At 50.7% G+C, this 23533-nt stretch overlaps 1 protein-coding gene across 1 annotated transcript in view; it reads left to right on the top strand.

The window, feature by feature from the left end:
* The window catches only part of LOC144097637 (uncharacterized), a 149874-nt gene that overhangs the window by 114166 nt on the left and 12175 nt on the right, over positions 1–23533 (top strand). The window contains exons 4-5 of the mRNA XM_077630290.1: positions 1335–1659; positions 13044–13169. Coding sequence (XP_077486416.1) covers positions 1335–1659; positions 13044–13169 — 451 coding nt within the window. The remainder of the gene's footprint in view (positions 1–1334; positions 1660–13043; positions 13170–23533) is intronic.

Consider the following 23533-nt stretch of genomic DNA (forward strand, 5'->3'; position numbering starts at 1 on the left):
CGCTCAGCACGAAAAGCTTTACCCCAATGAAAAAAGAAAAATAGAAAAACATCACTCCAGTTAAGACGTTTAAAAACTTTTTTTTTTCTTGCGCTTTGCCCTCCTTCTCTTCACAAAGTCACGTGCTTTCTGTGTAACACTCGCTGCTTCATTCCTTGCATGTGAGTGATGAAATTCGAATTTTGTGATCGCGAGAGCTCTTGTCTTTTCTAACTAGTGATTTGCTTAGAAGTGACAATCCCTGTAAACCGGTGCGTCGTATACGTGGTTAAACATTTACAGCGAGCTAGGTGAGGACAATTTTTAAGGCGTATAGCCCTGCTTGTTAGGGAAAAGATATAATCAGCCGTTATGAATATGCTGTATAAGCTCTCTTCCTAGTGACTAAGCTGCTTTGGCGTTTACGTTATAGTAACCGATTGTGGGTACGTTGCCACGCCGCATCCTACGGTGCGGTATAGCCCTAGTGGTTAGCGAAATAACTAAAGAACGCAGGTTCTTGCAATAACAGATTATAGGAATGCGATTTTTTTTTTATTATTTACCTCTCCTGTAACCCTTGTGACATTTACATTGATTATCCAGAAAAATGATATAGAAACTGCCCAGTCTATTACAAGACTTCTCTTGAACGCAGCTAACATTGCTAGTGTCGAAGTTATTGTTTGTTAATTGTAAAGCTATATCAAATTCGCTCCAAAAAAAAGCATACATCCAAAGCCCGGTGAGTGCCCGCTCCGGCAACCAAAATAGCTCCGCATGTCTATATGTCCTCTTGTATGTATCGCTGTAAATTTTTTTACTCCTTTAAAGGTGCAAAAAGGGTGTCCTAGAGTGTCCCAAAGCTAACACCCCTTTAGGGTGTTCATAAACACCGTTATGATGCTCATGAACACCGTTATGATGCTCATGAAGATAACTCCATGAGGGTGTTCACGAACACCCCTCAAGTTCTTGGTGACACCCTCGAATGGCGTTAGCCCTGGGGCAAAAGCGTTGCACCTTTAAGGGTGTAAAAACTTTTTATTATATACAGTGCAGAATGCATGTCTTCTAGCCAGGACGCGTCTTATTCTCAGCATTTCTTGTTCTCACGAGTTTAGTTCTTGGACACCGTTATGATGCCAATGAAGATAACTCCATGAGGGTGTTCACGAACACCCTCAAGTTCTTGGTGACACCCTCGAATGGCGTTAGCCCTGGGGCAAAAGCGTTGCACCTTTAAGGGTGTAAAAACTTTTTATTATATACAGTGCAGAATGCATGTCTTCTAGCCAGGACGCGTCTTATTCTCAGCATTTCTTGTTCTCACGAGTTTAGTTCTTGGATTCCAGTTTTGATTCTAACCTGTGCCCTTCTGTTCGCTCTTCCGCGTGCTGTCTCCTTACTCCGTGGCCCGGCCCCTGCTTGGTCCGCCGCCCTCCCTCCCCGACCGAAACATCCCGACGCCGTCGCATCCGTCGTCGTCGTGGTGTGGCTGTGGTGGTGTGGCTGTGGTGGTGTGGCCACACAGAGGGCAGAGAGTGCGTGAACTGTGGTGCGACGTCGACGCCGCTGTGGCGACGAGACGGCACCGGGCACTACCTGTGCAACGCATGCGGTCTCTACCACAAAATGAACGGCCAGAACAGGCCGCTCATCAAGCCCAAGCGAAGACTCGTGAGTATAATATACTATACCACACATTCATTGTGCTGTCTGTCCTCTTCCTGTGTGATCGCGGCGTTGTGTTCATGCTGCTGTAGGTCGAATAGGACAAGACATTGTGCTAAGCAGATTTCCCTTACAAATTTTGTTTAGACAATCTATAGACTGTCCATAGACTTCTGTCTATACATATAGACCCTCTATTAACAAAGCCCACAGAACAGTCTATAGGCAATACATCTCGTATAGACAGTCAATAGACAATCTATCGATTTTTGGGCACACTTCTAGTATAGTAGACTTTTGTCTATAGACTGTGAATAGACAGAAAGAAATATCTGTAGGAAGGCGATAGAGTCTACACGAAGTCTATAGACTGTTTTTGTAAGCGTCGTGCAACGAGCTCGGCTTTGCCTACTGAATTTATACTCTGTGACAAGCCAGGCCTCTGCCCACCGTAAACTGTACTTAGCACACATTTCCTGAAATCTAGTCGTGAGAATTTACTTTATGAAAGATTAACCTGGAGTCTAAATAGGTGTAGCTGGCGACTGACATTTTTTAATAGTCTTGAAGCTAACTTACCTGTCTTGCGCGAACATATAGAGCAATGTCGCCGTTGAACGAGGCGCTCAGTTTGCGACATACCCGAATGTAATACTTTCAAGAATGCTAAACTGGGGTAAAATCTTAACACAGAACTGAACGAGGTGCATATGTGTGCCCCAATAAATTACGCAATGAAGTGTAAATATTATAGCAAAGACGATGTAGTGGAGATTCAAGCCCTAAATTTTTTTTTTGGCTTATGAACAATTATCGCAGTGCGTACATGAAACATGAGCGGATGGCGGTATGATTGGCTGCCTAAAAGGCTGAGTTAATAGCTGATTTTCTTCAATTTTTTGTTTCCCAGTTTCCTGCCTGCATGCAGTGAAAACACTACATGCTGAGCGCGCAATTAGCTAGCTACACGCCAGCGCACCAAATACGAAATACGTCCCCCGAAAAACCAGGGAAGAAGGAAACTTCCCGGCTAACGATAGCACGCGCAACTCACAAGACGAGCGTTACTTTGCGTCCGTTTGTCACTGCCGGACAAGTCGAGATAAGAGACGGGGCGGGCCCTTTCTCGAAAACGACGCTCTCCGCTTGTCGCGTGATTAACGCTCAGCGTAAAGGGAGACTCGCCGATAAAGGTGGTTCCACGTAAACAGGACGATACTATGTTCTGGACAGTAGTTGTTAAAACGCTTCTAGCACCTCAAGTGAGGCTCGCTTGTGCTTTCAGCGTAATCCAGTTATGAAAGCACTACACGAAAGAAAACGCTTCCGCGGTTTCTAACACCAGGCTCGCGTGCGACCCACCCCGCTTCCATTTCTCTTCGGACTCGACGTGTACTCTCTGTACCGAGAACCATATCTCTACGCGTTCGTATGCAGTGAGGCCGAAGGAACGAGTAAAACTCGAGCTCATTTCCTGTTCTAGGTCTCCGCACGTGGCACCTTGCGTGGTGGTGTTTTGTTCACCAGGGGGCGTTCGCGACTGCCTCGTGCTATAGCAAGCGTATACCTGGCGGAACGCAAGGCTTTCCATAAGCAAATCAGAGAGAGGGAGAGAGTAAAAGAAGGGGAGGAGATTACCGGAAATTATCAAAAACCTTTCCTCGTAGGCTCCGCGGCCTCCGGCAGAGGGCGACACCAGCTCGCGCGCAGCAGCGGCGTTTTTCCTGCAGGCGTGCACCAATGCGAGGACGTCAAAAAGTTTCCCCTGCTGGCGCATTAAACACCAGGAAAGGGAGGGGGCAGCTCCGAGTGTTCGCGTTCCCGCAGCGCCGGGAAAGAGCGAGTGCGAAAAACGGAAGTAGATCCAGTTCCTTTCTACTTCCGGTTTCGGGAGCTGCTGCTGCCGCGGCAGGCCGGTGCGGGAACGGAGGGGGAAAGAGGTGTTCAGGATGGCAATGCGCAAGTTTGCGCGGCGTTGCTTCCTGCGTTACCGCGCTAGTGGTGCAGCAGCGACGCATGTTTTTGCCATCTCTAACGAGCACCAGTGTCAACGGCTGCCTGCGACTTCTCCCAATTTTCGTCCGTTCTTTCCTTTTCCCCGCAATGCAGCGTAGTCTATATACGGGAATACGCTTCTATTTAACCTCCCTGCGTATTGTTTTCCCAGTCTACCTCCTTGCAGTTTCCATTAAAAGAGAGAGAGGGAGAAAAAAAACAAAAAAAAACACGCGCTCTGAAGGAATTTGGAAGTTCCTGGTCTAGCCAGAACTGAACAGAAAGCGCAAAATACATGAAGAAAATTTACTGCTTCCCTGAAACAGTGGGGCAATCTGGGACCTACGGAGATGGCGCCGGGTTTCAGGGCATTGAACCCAGTCATGCTGTATTCGCGTACGAAAACAACGTTTCGTATATAATTGGACCGGCGCACGTGATCCGAATTCTGACGTCACAGCTATAGCTAGCGACAGTGGAAGCACCTCTGCAGGAAAGAAATCGTGAGGTTTGATTCGGATGCTTTCAAGCCAATTTGTGGATTCGACCGTATACCTAGCTGACACGATGTTTCTGTAGCTTTCGGAACGCTGCACGTATTTGAGTGAGTCGAGGGTGGAGACACGGATAGTGATAGGCTCCGCCAGATTGTTCGGGTAGATTATGGACCGCTGCCGCAAAGAGAAACATCGCCTGATCGGAAATGGTACACTGTTCCCAGCGCTCTATTAAGCAGCGCTCATGGTGCGGGCATGGCATGACAGAAGAGAGAAGACTGAACGACAGTTTCTTCCTGTAATATTTATATTTTATCCATTTTTTTCTTTCGTAATTTTTGCGGTGTCAAGGAAGCTTTATCGTATGTTGTAAAGGAAGGAAGGAAGCCGTTGAAGCGAACGGATAACTCACTTTTTGTTCTGCCTTGTTTTGTATGTGATGTTCCTGCGGAAGTTGATTTCACATCGCCTCTGCGTCCCGTATAAAGAATTCTAGGTCACTGGGAAGGGAAAGAAAATGTCTTTTCCCGCGCACTTCATTGCGGGCGTATAATGGTGTGCGTATAAAGGTATTCGAATAGCACAAGACGGAGAAGTTACTTAACTGAAGCTGGAATTTCATTAATGCGTATACGGTTACCCAACAGCAAAACGCTCAGAGTATACCTGTATACAGAACTTATTTTCCTTCCGCCACGTGCTTATAAAATTATAGATGACGGGATTCGGGAACACAGCGCGACTGAGGTCCGCTGTTGTAAAAAAAGGCCTCTCCAAAACTGTCTGGTGTATGCTTGATGACCCGCCGCGGTGGCTCAGTGGTTAGTGCGCTCCGCTGCTGATCCGGAGTTCCCGGGTTCGAACCCGACCGCGGCGGCTGCGTTTTTATGGAGGCAAAACGCTAAGGCGCCCGTGTGCTGTGCGATGTCAGTGCACGTTAAAGATCCTCAGGTGGTCGAAATGATTCCGGAGCCCTCCACTACGGCACCTCTCTCTTCCTTTCTTCTTTCGCTCCCTCCTTTATCCCTTCCCTTACGGCGCGGTTCAGGTGTCCTACGATATATGAGACAGATACTGCGCTATTTCCTTTTCCCAAAACCAATTATTATTATTATTACTATGTATGTTTGATGGGCCGCACCTGGATTCTGTATACATACCTCACGATTTCTGAAGTCATTTCACGCTGAGCGCATGCACGCAGTGATTCATAATGTTTCACCTAGTATGCCACGGAAGAGCGGCAATTTCGTTCAAACCCGAGCTCGCTTTCACGTCTCTGTAGAATTACGCTTCCGACTCGAGTTCATCAATTTTTCTCTCCCCTGCTGCAGCGTCAAACACCCGCAAGGCGCATTCATCTGTGCTACTCGGTACAGCAGCACCGAATCAAACGCATGTGCTCGACGAAACGAGAAATCTATACAGGTGTCCGCGCCACGAAGTGGTGCTTACACTCGGAACACGTGGAAGCAAGGAAGTCATCGGTGCAGAGAAGAATAACTCGATCAGCGTGTTCGACCCGAACATGCACGCGAGCCAAACGACCGCTTCGTGACGCACGTCCGTCCGTGCGACTGACAACAACAAATACCACGTGTATACGCCCGGTATACGGTGCGGTGCTCTTCGGACGGTGCCACTTTGCGAGTTTGAGACGCAAAAAAAAAGAATAATACAGGCGGGGCCAGGTAGCTAGGCAGTTCTTGCAACGATGGGGTCCGCGCGCGCGTACGCAGGGCCAGTCGAAAGCCGATCATCGCGGCCCGGCTCCCGATCAATAATCGTGCAAGACGGTCGAGGCGTGAGTGACTCAGGAGCACCCGTGGCACGCCTACGAGCGTGACGCTGCCGGCGAAAAAGAGCCGAGTATATGCGTGCATGTGCGAACGCTGGCCGGGTTGTTACACTGCGTTGCTCGCCCGTATATGCGTCGCGGAAACTTGTGCGACGGCTTTGAAAAGCGTCCATCTGCGAGACGAGGAAGGCGATGACTGTTATGGCGCACCTTTACATTTCCTTGCTGCAGACTCTTTTATTTGTGACGTCCGCGACTCGCCAACAACTCTATTAGCTAGAAGACGCGACACAACCCCTGGGGTAACGGAAGAGATAAAGATAAATTTCAAGTCCCTGACGTCATCCGAGAACTGCTTTAAGGTTCCGGAGGCACTTCATATAGTCTTTGTTCGCGAACGTAATTAGTCGGTGAAAACGATGCCCTAGAAAACTTTCCCAAGGTCCCAGCATCAAAAACAACGACCTTTTCTTTTTCCTTCTTTAAACAGCCGCTCACGTTCCCCGCCTTTCTTAATAAGTGCAGAGTGCCTAAAAACGCACAGCGCCGCAAAACGCTCCTTGATTACGACCCTTTCTTACACAGTTGGAAGGCGTAGAGTTGATCATGGCGGGTATGAGGGCAACGTGGGGCCACACTTTGTAATGATCCGTTTCGCGATTCTTTATTTAGCTGTTTTGTTTGCCAAAGGCCATTCACACGTCGCTTATACCGTAACGGACAAATATGGCACTGCTTGGCTATCAATGGACCCATACGCCATAGGCTGCACCGACGAATAGCTGAGGATAAGAAGAATGAATAGGGGAAAAGAATCAGCGCAGAACACAGCCCCAGATGCCGGCCCTCGTCAGCCGGAGAGCAACACGGAGAAATCGTAACCCTCGGCCTTGACAGAAGTCCTACCCGTCATAGTTTGCATACCAGGCTTATCATTTACGCCGGCCCAGCATTTAGCTGGTGCCAGGATTCAGGACGACCGACTCTTAGCTTTACCGAAGCACATCATAAACATGTACATCGCGCGAGAAAGAGGTTCTCTTTGCACACGCTGCATAAATTAAATCTTTCAGGACTACGCGCACACTCCGCCGTCTTGTTCTCGATGTGCGCAGCACCTCGGCATGATGAAGCAGCTGAGCTCTCGAAAAAAATAAGTAAAAGAGGCGATCCGCGCCTCCGTCTTCCCCGCAGCCATCTGGATGGATGTGGCCGAGGTGGCAGCTCCGAACAGGATGCAGTGGCGGCGTCTCTACCCAGAGAGCGCGCACGGGGCCCCGATGGGAGGACGGCGCGCGAACGCCAAGATCGATAACCGGGGCTCGGTCAAACGGACCGCGCGCGCGCGCTTTTTCAGCCGCCGCCGCCGAAGCCGGAGCGGCGAGGCTCGAGGGCACGCCCACTGCCTGCCTCTGCTGTGCACCAGCGCCGTACGCGCGCACAAGGAAGGATACACGTGTGTGCATAGCATGTGGCCAGGAGCGAGGCGTGCTGCATCGAAGATGGGAGCGCGAGCCACGAGTGTCGCTGGGGCTTCTTTGGAGTGAAACTTGTGGCGAAATTTGTTCAGGCAGACCGCAGACTTTCTATCGTCTCCCAGTCACAAAACGCAAGAAAAAATTTTCTACTTTCACAAAATATTTTTTGTAGCTTATTTGACTATCAAATTTGTAGTAACAACTGGATTTTTTGAAGTAACAACATAATTTTCGGTTGTACTCTGCCGTCTCTTGTCATATAATGACTTTCCACCTCTGCCGTCTCTTATCATAGAATGACAGATCTGCCGAAAAATACTACAATACTACAGGAAGCTGTCCTTACGACAAAGCGACAAAATATTTTGTCGTATTTTGGGCACTATTTTCTAGTTTTTTTCACCTGTCTGATTTCAATGGACACTCTATAGACTCTAAACTTTAGTGCAATAGATTTCACGCAGAGACTTGAGACTCTGTGCATTGGGTCAGTGAATTTCATAGACTTTCTGTGTGCAGTCTATCGACTGCCTCAATATAATGTCGTCCTGTCTCAGACAGTCTGTATGCACGCAGGCTAATCGAAGACTAATCGAAATTGCACAGTGCGCTATGTAATTTTGAAATCAAGTACAGTGCAGGCATGGCCGTCGAATATAGCGAATGCCAGCATCGTTCTTTTTTTTTAGCCAAAGTTTGTAACTTTTAAGGTGGAAATGCAGAACTGTGACAGCATTGATTGTTCTCTGTAAATACGGTGGATGCGGCCATTTCTTTTCATTTGCGCCTACACTGCGAGCTGAAGAACTTCACGAGGGGGAAAGAAAAGCACTGAACAAAACAAAACGGGAGATAGAAAAGGTAAACCGCAACCGGAGATTGGTGGCCTGGCTTGGTGAAAGTCGCTAGTAAGCCAAGGCAGCAAAGAAGTCGGTTGTGGCTGTTGGATTTCACACTTGGAGAAGGTCACTAAGAAAGGAAGTGTTACTTATCTTTCCGGCCAGCACACGCTGATAGCACAATGGAAATAGGGTGCATTTGACTCAGCACCTACCCTCCTATAGCCCCTGTCTTCATACATTTTACATACCTGATACGTTTGCCATGGACGGCCTGTCGCCACCTTTCTGCGATGTACCTTCCCCAGCCTGCGCAATCCGTATTCGAGCGCTGGGCTTCTGCGTGAGACAGCGCATAGCTGGTTTAATAGCACAGACTTCCTTCCGAACAACGACTATACCGTGGGAGGAGTGGACCGGTAAATCATCTTCGAAGACGTTAATCATACTCCGCCGTACATTAGCCGTAATGTGCACGTGCATACCCTGTACACGTGGAACCCGCCGCGAAGCACTTAATCTAAAGATATGATTGTTCTTTTTCTCGCGCCTATAGCCTCGCTGCAGGGTTGGTCGCCGGTACCTGAACTTTTAACCGACCCTCGTTTGACCCTGAACAAAGTGCAGGTCTTGAGGGGCGACTCCGTTTATTATTGTTCGCGCCGAGTCACGGAGGGCAGAGAAGCCGGTGAAACCTTGAGTCAAGGCTTGTTAGCACCTCCAAGGTGGCAAAGACAAGGCTCAGGTCATGCACCGGGACCATCTGCAAAGCTGAAGAGCGGGTTCCTTCTTTTTATTGCTGCCGTGCTGCTGCTGCTTCTCCTCCAGTGCCAGCCTTGCTCTGGCCTCAAGCGTTGCTCTTGAAACACCATTAATTATTCGAGGGGCGCTGCCGGGCGCAGGCGTTGCCAAACACGCTCTCGCTTTAAACTAGCTTCGATGCGCGCGTGTAATCTTACGCCCGCCTAGCCTCCGTTCGGGACGTGAACACAAACGCGAGACAAGTTTTAGCGCTGGTAAGTTTTGTTGTAAGCTTTCGTGCCTATAGCCTTCCTTCCCTGTGCCGAAAGTAATTGGAAAACGCCTGAACAGTGCACCAAACCTCAGCACGACGGAGCGTTCTACACTCTTAACAGAAAGGAGTAAGAAAGGGAGTAAGCATGACTGAGCATTCTACACTCTAAACAGAAAGGAGCAAAAGGGAATTAAGCTGTACTCTAGCACAGTGCCAGAGAGTGCGCTAAAGGACAGCTTACTCCCTTTTGTAACGATAGCTGCATAATTTACGGTATATATAGCATTTCGAGCCTTCAGCGTGGCGGCGCCGTGGCTGATCACGTGGTTGGTCACGTGACCAAGTTCCACTCGGCCAGCTGTAGCTATCGCGTCACTCCAGGTTTAACCAGAGCTAAACCACCGCCAATATTACTCCCACATAGGCATATTCGAGTTTAGAGCGTACGTTATCAGTGGCTTTCCTTTCGCTATATGACCTTGAAATAGAGAACAGTTCTGACAGTGTTCGTTCCCTGCACAGTTTTGAGCAGGCGAATAGACAGGTATGCACACTCTGAACACGAATATGCCATTATGGGAGTAAAAGTGCAGTAAGCTTCCTCTGGCGCGCTAAGTTTTATGACACAGCGCCAGGTAATTCCCAGAACCAGAAATCGTTATCATGCACGCATTTCAAAAACAGGATTTGCGGACAACCTTGTGTTTTCATCCTCCTTTCTTTTCAAACCTACGGATATTTATTTTTCACCGGGTGCTTCCACGCAGAGTAACTCAGGACTCGTTTACACATACGTTTCCGGTTGTCAAGTGCTGCTGTTCAGGCATTCTCTCTCACTTGGACGACTGTCTTGGGTAAACGGCTTTTCAAGTGCAGGGGACTATTGTGCTTCAATTTGTCCTCAGCGAAAGGAACGCGTGGCTTCAACAGTTTTCGTACTATCGAAAATGGGTGTCGTTGACCGCCGAGCTTATTCTGAAAAGGCCTATGCACACACGAAGCGTCGCCCATCCCGTTCCTGCCTGCACGGTCGCAGGGCGCCATCTAGCCCAATCTAGCCTCTGCTCGCGTCCAGGAGACGGTATAAAACGAAGGGAAGCCGAAGAAGAGAGAGATAGAGGGAGAAAAGAAAGAAGCCCTTCGAACGGTCAGATATGCGCGAGCATTATGCAGATGAGCCCGCTGACACGTACAACCTCGCTCTCCCAAAGTGTGCGGCACACAACAACAGCGCCGCTCCGCGTCTCACGGCCCTCTTGCTCCGTGTCCCGGGCCGCCCGCCCCAACACCTCCGGGGTGCCGGCGTCGCATCGACACCGCGTGTATTATTCATGTATGTATACACGGGGGAGACGGCCCGGCATACGCACACACAAGCACGCCATAGGCGAGAGACCAGCCCAGCCATATATGAGCGCATGCAACAACAACAACAACACTGCGCACACAGTGCGGGGCGTTTGTGCGCGAACCGCCAGCCTTCCGACGGGCCGGCTCGGGATCGAGCGAAGAGAGGAGCTGGGCGTGTCGCGAAGGAACTGGCTGCCCGTGAAAGGCGCTGCGCTGCACGACAACAAGGAAAGAGGTGTATATGATAGAAGAAGGACGGAAGAAAGGAAGCGGCGGCGCATCAGCCGTGGGACGACGGGGCGTGTGTGTGTGTGCGCGCGCGCTTCCCGCGCGGGGTGAGGGTGCCAATTGTCGGCTCGGCCCGTAATTAATCGGCGCACCTGACACCGGGGTCAGCCGGTGCCATCGTTTAACTCCGGGAGCCAGGCATCGCCTCTCCTCCGCCTCGCGCCAGGGAGGAATAGCCGCTGTTCGTTGTTCACTCTATACAGTATATATATATGCATACCGGGTATGAGCTCTCCGCTTGCTGTCCATTCCCGGCTATAGATATATAAGGCAGCTAGTAAATGAGCAAACGGCATGCTCGTCCATGAGACCCGCATACGCAAGCTTGTGTATTGAAACGAGCGTGTCGGGGCGTTTTGTGTTTGTTGCTCTCCTGACGTCTCCATAAACACGCGCGTCTTGTAATTCCCACTTCTTTACTCGCATTGTTTATTATCCTTTCGATCCCTCTTATACTGCTCCCATACGGGAACGTGTAGTGCGCGTTGCGCTCATTTATTGGCGCGATGCTTACTAACCGCCGCGATCATTAGTTGTTAGTTTGTATTTTGTGACCATCCGTGCTTGTCATTAATCTAGAACACGTAGATTAAAAAAAATATTAAGAGGACAAATTTTTCGGGGCGCAGCGATTGTAACAGGACGCGGTGATACTGATGGCGCATTCACACTGGCGAGTCGCAGCGCCGCGCGATCGATGTGGTCGGAAAGCGACAGTTGTGCAGCAGCTTCGAACTCGCTGAACCAGTGAGCATCGCATTTCGGAAGTGACGCGGCGAATATTCTATACCGGTATTCTCTCTACCGGCAACGTCAGTGCCGACCGTTTTCGCTTCGAACGAGATCCTTCGGTATAGTGGCTGGCAGGTCGCGTTTGCAAGTGTGAACATATATATGCATCGGACAGCTGCTTCTTGGTCGCGAGTCGCAGCCGCTCGCCCGACCTGCTCAATTAGCCAATGTGAATGTGCATCCGTAGGCAATATGCAATGAAACTACACAATAAAAGTTGTGTGCACACTGTGTATTCCCGAGTAACTTGCGAATCTCGAAGGTCGCGCTAGCGGCTGTGACTCGCGACTAAGACTCACTTGCACAGTTCCGATTTTCACACGAGCCAGCGTGACTTGCTGGTCCCCTCGGGGCTCATTCAGAGCGATAATTAGCGGGTCTCAGGTTGTTTCGGCAATGGAAAAGCCGAGTGTAGAACACGAACCGCATCATACCCGAGGAGCCGCTGGTTGGTTTTAACGGCTTTACACGCAACTCGAGTCCGAGTAATGAAAAATCGAACAGGATGCTCGATTTTCGACCGAAACGGACATGCGACTTTCGCGACTCGCCATTGTGAATACGCGCCAAAACGCGAACCATTACCTCGTTAATTGTCTGTCGTATACCAAATTGCGCAAGCGCACACCATGAAGGCACCACTCCCTTCCGTGTCTCCAATTAAGAATTTACACTTGGAAAAGCGTATCTGCACTATAAATAGAAATTAGCAAAAAAGGGAGTGGGCTGTTCTCTAGCGCACCCTCTTTTACGAAAAAAAATGCTGCCGCCACCGTCTTGAAGACGTTGAAGTAACGAACTTTAGCTATTTGATAAGTGACGTCACCATTCAGTCACCAATAGGGTTGTTATAGATTTCCTATGGCGGCCGCCATCTTGAATTTATCGGTGACGTCATCGATCGGCGGCAGTCTTGGATATATCAGCGACGTCACCAATCAATCCCCAATTCGTAATACTAATGACGTCACCATTCAATCACCAATTGGGTTGCTATTGATTTCGTACGGCGCCCGCCATCTTGGATTTATCGCTGACGTCATCAATTCGAGGCCGTCTTGGATTTATAAGTTACGTCACCAATCAATCCCCAATTGGTTTGCTACATCGATTTACTATGGGGGCCGCCATCTTGAATTCCTCGAGAAAATTTCACGCCGAAGGGAAGTGGTAGCAGACCCCGAGAAATCGAGAAACGTGATGAGTAAGAGTTGACGCTCTTAAAAGGAGTGCGCTAGAAGACAGCTTACTCCTTTTTTTACTCCCATATAGGCGTATTCGAGTTTACGGAGCGTGGATAAAGCACTAACTGGTTACGCTGTCTTTCTTTGCCCGCAGTCTGCGGCGAGGCGCGCCGGAACGAGCTGTGCCAACTGCAAGACGACCACGACGACCCTCTGGAGGCGCAACCAGAACGGTGAACCCGTCTGCAACGCCTGCGGTCTCTACTTCAAGTTGCACAACGTGAGTGCAACTCCGTAGTCTTCTGTGACGCTTTTACACCGTGCAACTTGATCCTTTAGCAACCTCCGCGAAAAATCGCTGTTTTGCTGCGGTCGTGGCGGTGCTTTAAAGATGCAATTAAACAGCGACACTATTTACAATAACACGCAACAAGGCGCTTCAACAAACAGCACTATTAAAAAAAAAACACTTCTTCAACAACAGCCGCACGGCCGCTGACACAGTTTTGTGAGGACGGTTTGCGGGTCCGAAAGGAAAACGAAAATGTCGGCGGTGCAGATTTGCATACAATGCGTGACGCGTGGTGTGTACGGCGGCCTACGTTCGTTATTCGGCGTAATTTTGCTCGCGTAACCAACCAAGCATAGGTAACTATATATAAGTGAGCAATAGAAACACACGCGGCTCACCTTGCTTAAATCAAGGAATGCAAACAAGCTGTCACCACGAATGTTCCTTGGAGTCGTTCTTTAGGCAACAATGCCTCGTTTGCTCGGTCGCGCATGGTGCATTTTAAATCACGTGATCATTAAGTTACCCGTGTACGGGTTCCTAGCTTACGCACCGTACGGAATAGAACGCGAGATGCACACCGTCACGCTTAGAAGTCCTGCAAAACTGCCGCAAAACTGTCGTTTTGCTGCGGTGCACTCACTGGCCGTGGCGGTGGTTCAAAAACGCGCTTAAACAGCAACACTATTCAACGCGCAACACGGCGCTTGAACAACAGTCACGCGATCGCTGACGCAGTTTTGTGAAGACGGTTGCATGGAAAACGAAAATATCGGCGGTGCAGATTTGCATACAATGCGACTTGCATGGTGTACGGCGGCTTACGTTTGATGTTCGACCTAATTTTAATTGCGTAACCAACTTTAAGTAATTGTAACTAATTTTCTCGGCCGCGTATGTTGCATTTGGTCACGTGGTCACTAAGTTACCCGTGTACGGGCTCGCAGCGAGCCTACGTACTCTCCAGAATAGAAAGTGAGCTCCACCATGGCGCTGAGAAGTCCTGCAGAAAAAACGTGCTCAGGAAGCGCGCCGTAATAAATGACAACTCCCTCAAATTATTGTTGTCAGTAAAAATGGATTATCCGGTTCATTCTGGCTGTGTTGCCGTTTGTACGGCAGCAAAAAAAAAAAAACATTCATCGCCAAGAAAATTCGATTTAAAAATCTTTCCGCCAGTCGATTCGAACTCGTGTCGTGCCTACCGAAAAGGAATGGTCGCCGAAATTCTGAATGAATGGCGGTGTAGCATAGCCTCCGAGATTGCGTGAAAATCGCTGCCGACACACGCATTTTATTTCCGAAATTTGCCGATCATGGCGCCACCTGTATTTCGTTTTTTCGGTTATTTCTTGAGCTCCTTTTTCGGTGAGAGTGGTCCTTTTTTTGTGTGTGCTTCGAACGTGGTCTACTGTATATCTAGATACAGGCCAACTTCTGTTTGTTCTGGGTGTCCCATTAAAAAATCGAAGAGACCTCGACGGTGGATTCACACCGCAGAACTGCACACAATCGCACGCATGCTCGTACTTTTGGTTCCTTTACTTAGAAGTCGCACATAATGTGAGCATACCTAAACCAGCTATAAATGTGTCACTAAAAACATGTATGAGCCGCTTAATACGGTACAGACACAACGTTTATCGCCCAAGTCAACGCAGTCGCAGCTAAGCGGGAGTGATTTTGGGAGAGTAACGGAGATTATGTGGCGGGCGATCGCTAAAAGACTTGGGCTCCGCTTCCTCGAGTAGTGTTAAGTGTTCCGTGTCCCTTTTTCGCGCGCGTTCTGGAAACGAGCGAATATAGGAAGAGTGAGCATTGGCGTTGGAAGCGCAGCGCGGCGACTCCGCGGCAGGGTTCCGCCAACGGAAGGGCGCGATCACGCGCGAGCGCGAAGTACGGGTGCTCGCTGCCATGGTCCATTAGACGCAGCGGCCGACCGTTAAGCGACGCTTTAAGCGTCATCCATCAGGACGAGGAGGAGGAGGAGAAAGCTAAGGGGGTGTACCCTGCTCGGATGGGGGAAGTAGCAATATCCCCGGGGTTGAAAAGCATGGGGAAGGGGGGGGGGGGGGGGATCTCGAGAACCCCTGGCGCGACGGCACTTGCCTCCGGTTTGTCGCGTGACTGCAAAGAGGATGACGACGACAGCGACAAACGAGTTCCATGCGCTGCGCGTTTTTTATTTTTCTTTTCCACGAACAGTCAACGGTGTATACGACAGCTGTCAGTCTGACTTGTTAACCGGGTTGAAGAAGAAAAAAAACGCCTTCCAGATGCGGCGCAGAAAAAACACGCCGGACACGCCGATGAACGGGGGGAAGGGGGGGGGGGGGGAAGCATGGGTCCACCGCTTTTCGCGACTTGCAGTTTTTTTGCGATGTTGTTTTAAATTTAAAATGTGTAAAATTAAGAAGAAGAGCATCCCATGATAGGATACATTCAGCGTTCTGTATTCGTGATAGTCGCTATCGCCGCATGCCGCCTGAAATTGAGGTGGCACCAATCGCGGACGATTTGAGCTCTGCTGAAGAATTTTGAGAAGGTTCAAAATGTCCTCCAGTTTGCAAATGCTGCATTCAGTGCCTTCGAGTTTTATAATATAATATATAACATAATACAATACAATACAATACAAGCGGCCAAGTTAGGTATTCGGTGAACTCTCCCGGAGTAATAATAATTGGTTTTTGGGGAAAGGAAATGGCGCAGTATCTGTCTCATATATCGTTGGACACCTGAACCGCGCCGTAAGGGAAGGGATGAAGGAGGGAGTGAAAGATAAAGAGAAATAGGTACCGTAGTGGAGGGCTCCGGCATAATTTCGACCACCTGGGGATCTTTAACGTGCACTGACATCGCACAGCACACGGGCGCCTTAGCGTTTTTCCTCCATAAAAACGCAGCCGCCGCGGTCGGGTTCAAACCCGGGCCTCTCCCGGAGTGCCGGATCTGTTTTCAGTGGGGGAAATGCAGAGAGCATGGGTGCAGCATTTTTTTTTTCGCGCTTTTTGGCCTACCTGCGCTCAAACTCAGTCAATTGGAGGGAAAAGCCAATATGGCGTCGTCGATATTCAGGAGGCATGGAAGAATGTTCGGGTTCCAAACTATATGGTTTTATTTTTTGTAGTTACCAAACGCTTTGTTGCCTTTTAGAGACCGCGGCGGCTGCGTTTTTATGGAGGAAAAACGCTAAGGCTCCCGTGTGCTGTGCGATGTCAGTGCACGTTAAAGATCCCCAGGTGGTCGAAATTATTCCGGAGCCCTCCACTACGGCACCTCTCTCTTCCTTTCTTCTTTCACTCCCTCCTTTACCCTTCCCCTACGGCGCGGTTCAGGTGTCCAACGATATGTGAGACAGATACTGCGCCATTTCCTTTCCCCAAAAACCAATTATTATTATTATTATTATTATTATTATTATTATTATTATTATTATTATTATTATTATTATTATTATTATTTTAGAGACCCGCGGCCGTTTGGTTGCTGCGCACGCAAGACAAGAGAACAAAGAAAAAGCGAGGCCGCATTAGTCGAAACGAATAGACTTGGAGACTGACCGATTCATATCACAAGCGAACCACACTGCGCCCTGCACAGTCTAGTTTGTATACCAAGCGTTCAATGAGATGTGCCAAGCACTCACGTTTCCGGCTGTTTGCAACCGAAATAGCCGATTCAGGGGCTGTACTGGCGACCGTAAAAAGTAAAAGCAAGGAAAGCGTACCGCAGCACCACGTCGCACTCCATAAACAGCCGCTCTTTGTGCCGTCAACCTAAACTGATTAAAAGCGGGCAACCAGTGCCAGGATGAAAAAGCGGGCTATTCGAGATAATTCTAAACGGACGCGTCTACCAAACAAAAGGTGCCAGTCATTGAGGTAATTAGGCACGCGGGGACCAGCACTTATCCAGCCAGAGAAGAATAAGAAGATTCGTCGTGTCGAGGAGGCGGCCAGTACACTGGGCAGCCATATATTATACTATAGCTCGTTGTTGGCGGCAGTTTCTGCCCGGGTTGCGTTGTCGGCTGCCGGAGCATGCCGAGACAGCGGCGGCCGGATGGGAAGGGGGGAGGCAGCGGTCGATAGCGCCCGCGTCGAGTTCCGGCGGCAGAGATAAGGCGGATCGAAGCCGAGAGGGCGATGCGGGAAGGGAAAAGGTCGATGTGTGGCAACCGCACGCACGCGCGCTTAGCCGCGTGGGCCGCTTGCACAGCCAGAAAGCGCACCGTCGACGGCGTCGCCCGACGCCGGAGGCTGAGATTTGTCCCAGAAATCGGAAGCGCGCGAAGTGACGTCATTGGTGCACCGATGCCTCTGTCGAGCTCCTGCACCGTGCAGAATTGCCTGCCGCGAGGCATGCCGCCAGTGGCTGCAGTGTTGAGCTAGAACTGTGCAATACTCTCTGTAATGCCTCCGGGCCTTGATAGTATTGAAAATAAGTAATTAATAATGGGTATATTTGGCTGTTACTTCATAAATATACATATCGAATGTCCGTAGCGTGAGCATTACGAAGGCTGCGCCCCCTTCCCCCTTTCTCTCTCTTTTTGCTGCATACACAACGATACAAAACACCGTACACTCAGAAAAAAAAAAAGATTCTGTAACTACTGATAGTTACAGAACTACAGAATCGGCAAAACAAACAAAATATGAAATACATTACACTACAGTGTCGAAGTTCTGGTAGCAAACGTTGGATTTGCGCAGTGAAAGATTCCTGGCCCATGCTGTGTCCCGCAATTTCGCATGCGCAAAAAAAATTAAGAGGAATTAACCCGTGAAAAGCAAAGGTAATGGAAATAAACAACTTTAAAACACGTGATAGAAGGTTTATAACACGCCGCTATATTGCAGGGTTCAGCGCATGTCGTGGTATCAAGCATCCTTGATGAGCGCATGACGCCGGCGGTAAAACACGGGCGAATTCATGGGTCGTCAGTCTTGAAGGGCAGTGGTCCCATTTAGACCATGTATTTGTTCGACTGTTTCATATTAAAAGAAATTAGTTTCAGAATTGTTTTTCTACGTTAAATTTCTCGCTTGGAGAGAGGGGGGCGCCTGTTATACCAAAGCAGTATGGGAAAACAACCCTCAGTTGCACGGCGCGACCACAGCAACTGTGAACCCGTAATTGTAGAGAAGAAAGTGAAATGCACGCAGCAAATGGGACGACGGAAGAACGGTGTGTAATATTAATGGCGGAATTTACGAGCCTCGGCCACCTTTGGTTTCGGCATTTTTTTTTCTCCGTAGAATTACCATTCGTGCTGTGCCCCATGAATCCATAACCCATATACTCTTTCTTTGGCCATCAGCGAAGATTTCCCGCGCAGCAGCTTTCTCTGTGACACTGGGGGACACTTTAGCCTCTATAATCACAGAACGCGCCATTTTCTCCTCGCAAAAGAGAAAAAAAAAAGTGCCCGTGAGCATTAACCGCCTGGGGAGTAGTCTCTTAACTCGTGAATTCACCCCTTATTCTTTGTGGTGTGCACCGTGAGAGAGTCGAGCCTTCCCGTCTTCAGCTATCGTTAAATCTCCCCTCGTTCCACGTCCTCTTTATTTCTTACGCGTACACAGACGCCGCAGTCGCGATGACGATGCGACGGCTTCTTCAATGTACCAAGAGTCATGACAGGCATTACGAGCGCACGCAAACAAAAAAAAAGAACATTGCACAAAGTAGAAAAGGAGATAAACAGCAAAAAAAAAAAGAGGACAAAATCGGTGGCCTGGTCATCGCCCCGCCCTCGCCAGGAGCACTGCTGCTACAGCAGAAGGGTGCAGTAGAGGAGGGGGGAGGCCTCGGCGGCTAGGAGGCTTGTGCGGTACAGCTAACAGCGCAAGGGGAGGCGGCGGCGGCGGCGACGCAGACGGGGTCGGGTCAGACCCGCGGGCGCCGCGCTCAGCGGATGTGGGCTCCGCGCGCACAGCACCACGCTGCGGAAGGTTCATTGGATGTCGCCGGCTGGCAGGGCCCACGCGCGCGCGCCGGCGTCGCGCCGTCGCCGAAACGACCTGGCGCCGTCCGTAACCCAAGCCAGAGCCCCACCGCACCGACAGGACCGCTCGCGCGGGACAGGGCTCTCCCGAAACCCGACCGGCCTCCTTGGGGGCCTCCCCGAAGGAATAGGCTCTTCGCGAACTGCGGGACTCTGCGCAGAGCAGACGCCGCCGCCGCCGCCGGCAGAATGCGCAGACACACACAGGGGTCCGTCCGGCCAGCCTTGTCTCCCGTTTGTGCGCGCGCGCTTTTTATTTTATCTCGGAAGACAAGTCGCACCAAGCGCGCGGTTGACGAGAGCGAGTTAGTTCCACTCTTCGTTTCGCCTGTGTTTCCGAGAACGGCCCGCGCTGCCTCTGCGGTTTCTTTCTGTGCCAGGGCCGTGGGCGACAGCGCGGCGCCGGGGGTTCGCTTTTGAGTTAGCTGCACTGAGTGTCGTGTGGGGGACACCGTGCGAACGGCGCTGGAAATGCGTTGGGGAAACAAAAAAAAAAAAAACGTCAGACAACAAATCTGCTAGCGATTCAGGACGCGGCTCTATTGGTCGCGAGGAAAACGAGGTACCACAGAAGCAGCTCCTAGACTTTTAGGCAAATGGCTGAAGTTGCTTTCTGGAATGCGAAGCGGCCGGCGTACGCTACCCATTCCAAGACGGGCTCTCAAAGCTTGTTGAAAGCGCTAAACGGTTGCACTGAATGCAATTTTTAGAGTGACCGAAATGGAACACTACCAGTCTGTGGTCTTGAGGGAAAGTCGACTGAGTAGGATCGGGAACAGGAATGAGCGGCATTTTTTTTTAATTTGGCCACATCTTATTATAGTCTGTATTACAGGTACTATTATGCACATTTTTATTAGAGTACACACAGACCGTATTCTATATAAAACGTACTTCTATATAAAACGTACTTAGTGAAAATGCCCGCGGGATAGCTTGGCATTCGCATTTCTTCAGCTAAGAGCTGACGCGTAATAAATTTCACAATACTGTGCAAGAAAAGCAAACGTATACATAAAAAAATGGAAAAAGTGTTCCCGTCCTTTAAACTCCTAGCTTACTAGCTTACGTTTTGTGCAACACTTCTATAGTAGCCACCGCGGGCTGCGCAATCCGTTATCCGCGAAGTGGCGTCCGGTACACGGGTAATCCAGAGGCCAGTCCCGTTCTTCCCAGCTAGGCCTCCTAGTACGTAAGCAACGCGCCGCCTTCGACGTCGTCGTCGCGTTCAGCCTCGCCAAAGCAGCGAAAGCGCGCCTTCGCCTCCCGATCGCAGCAGCAGAGAAAGCCACTCTGGCCCACTTGAGCCCTTCCAAATCCCCCTCGACAAAGGGCCAAAAAGAGGAGGTCAGACGACCGGACAGCAATCAAAGACGTCCCCGACATGTGCCGGCAGCTTAACTGCAGAGCCGACGGCCGGACCCGCTGGACCAAGGCCCGTTGGCCGCGCCGGCCCTCCGTGCCGGGCACTATACGTCTCGGGATGTAATCCGAGGCTACGGCTTTTACTGCATCCCAAAAGCCCCCGGCCCGAACGACGAGTACTGCAGCAGCGAACCGAAGGTTAGCGAGGCTCTGTGCGTGTGTGTGACTACAAGTGGAGGGTTAGGAAACAGTGGGAGGGGGGCAACAGCGAGTCGAACATGGCGTTCTGTCTGGGCCGCCGAGGCGCCGGACTCGCAATTAGTTTTGGGGATGCAAGCCTCATTGCCCGCCGAGCTCCCGGAGCCCGCTCGCGCGGATTTCGAACCGGCCGTTCGCTTCCCCCCTCTCTCTCCCTTTCCCCCGTGGCGATCGTTCCACGAAACGCAGCCTGAAGGTGCTGCTCCGCTGAGCGTGCCAGCTTGTGCTGTGCGCCGCTGGCGTCAAGCGGGCGCCGGGCTGTAGTCTCGCGAGGTTTTTATTTTACGGTCGTCCGATGGGTGTGCAGTCGGCCATCTGCATTCGTATACACACGGGGTCCAGGCTTCGATTGCGCTATACAGCGGTATATACTGGCCAAACGGTCAGCTGGACTTACTTTGCCCCGAACTGCCTGGAACCGTGGTAGTCAACAACGCATCTGAAAAGGGCTCTCCCGACGTCAGCTCAATTTCACGACAAACAAGCCTATAGGAGGACAGCTGTTTTCGAAGACATGTCGCGATTGCAACGACGCTGAAGCGGTGCGACTCTGACCGAGGCTTGCGACTCGTCTGTAGGGCTACAAATTTTGCACCGCCCACTATATATATAGGGCCCCTGTCAAGGAGAAGTGCTATAGGCCATCAAAAGCTCCGTTTGGCGCGCTGTGCGTGTTCTCTCGAGTCAACGGAAGGCGGCCAAGCATCACTCAGGCTCAAGGGCGCGCGATTGACGCGCGCGCGTATAATTTGGACCGGGCTGCCATTTTTTTTCGACTGGCAGCCGAGCCCCGAATATACAGTATAGCGTTCCAAAGCGCTGGCGCCGGGTGCGCCTCCACCTGAGCAACCTAGCGGACAGGTGAACACAAAGTGCTAAGGTTTGCGCTGCGGACCCGTCCAGGGAGCGAGCAAGCGCAGGCCGCGTTGCCCAAGCGTTCCTGTGAGGCGTGAAGCCGAAATACAACAAGAGCTGCCAAGAAGAAGACGTCGCGAAGTGCGTTTTAGCACTTCGCGCGAACAGCAGCTTTACTGAGGACAAGGAGGATGTGGAGGACGCGGAGCTGTCAGCCGGCGACGCGAATTTGGCACTGGCACAGGCTGCTGCTGTGCGGTTGGTGTGTGCTGCTGCCGCGGTGGTGGCAGCGGTGAGCCGGCGCATGCAGTAAGTGCGCGGCGCCCGCCTTTGTTTGGCCGGGCGGAGCGAGATTGCGATCGCGGCACGTCCCTTCCCGTTGGCTGGCGTGGCGGACGGGAGCTCTTTCTCTCTCGCTCTCTATCGGGCACCTTATCGAGCACCTTTATCGGACCTTTTTATCGGACGCCATCTGCGCCATTCAGCGGTGGCGGCGACGTTGCCAGCGCTCGCCCCCCTCTTCTTCGGGCCGACTGTCAGAGAGGCCGCGAGCCTCGATTCTCTTTATATGCCTCTCGCGCCAGTCTCCCCGTTGTTGTCGCCTTTCCACTCTTACCATTTCTCTTTCTAGCTCCTTTCTTTTTATTCTCTTCCCTAGTTCTGTGCGTTCGTTCTATTCTTTCTTCGTACGGTTCGTTGAAAGGTGGCTCAATAAGTGCGCGCCCGGCCCTTTCGAGAAACAGCAGCAGCGGCTGGAAAAATGAGCGGCGGCAGCTACAGCGCGAGGCCGTCGCCTCCTCCAGCTGTGATGCGACGGCTTCTGACCTGCTGCTTGCTGCTGACGTTGCCGGCGGTCGAGCTGCCGCTTGGTCCGCGACCTCCAGCTCTCCTTTCCTTGGGCCAGTGAGAGAGAGAGGATAGCTCGCGGCCCCACCCGTCAGCTCTGTGGGAGCTTGGAGGTGGATGGAAGGTTGCTTCGAGTCTTCTCGAATTGCGTCGGAGGCATTCGGCGACCCTTGGCGAGAGACGGAACTGCGGAGGGTCGAGTACGAAAAAATGGATACCGAGAATTCAAGACTTGCTGGACGCGTGTTGCTATATAGCACTCAGCTTCCACATGCAGCCCTTTTTACACCTGGGCCGATTACATATATCTCACTTCCCCCCTCGCCCACCGATACAATACAATGTTATTCAGGTAGACCTGGCTTTAAGAAGGATACGAACGAAGTGGGCGGAGAAAGGGATGACGAATACGAAACACAGTGTTATTGCGATGAGAAAAAGAAGACGAAGGACACATGGCATAATAATATAGCCTCGTTAAAATGCACGAGGCCAAACCAACAAGAACAACAACAAATGCATAGCCTCACACACACACACACACACACACACACACACACACACACACACACACACACACACACACACACACACACACACACACACACACACACACACACACACACACACACACACACACACACACACACACACACACACACACACACACACACGTGCACCCTTATATATGGTCAGAATAATATTCTTATACATTGCCCTCTACCATACAGTTTTCCTTATAAGTGCAGTTCCCGAATGTGGCCGAACTGATATCAAGGATTGAGAATTTATGGGGTACATAACAAAGGGACAGCCAGCTTCTGCCCGCGTGTTGGCATATTCCGGTATGTTTTACACTCACGGTCGTATATAGCGATGCACAGCAGGCCCTTCAGTTCTCAGAACAACTGTATAGAAAGATATACGAGTGTATTTTCATAATTTCCCCTTACTGCTGCTCAAACTGTGCACGGGGCAAGTATCCTCAGTCCGTTATGCTTATCGCCGCTACGCC

The sequence above is a fragment of the Amblyomma americanum genome, chromosome 7 (genome assembly GCF_052857255.1).
Source record: "Amblyomma americanum isolate KBUSLIRL-KWMA chromosome 7, ASM5285725v1, whole genome shotgun sequence".
Taxonomy (NCBI): Eukaryota; Metazoa; Arthropoda; class Arachnida; order Ixodida; family Ixodidae; genus Amblyomma; species Amblyomma americanum.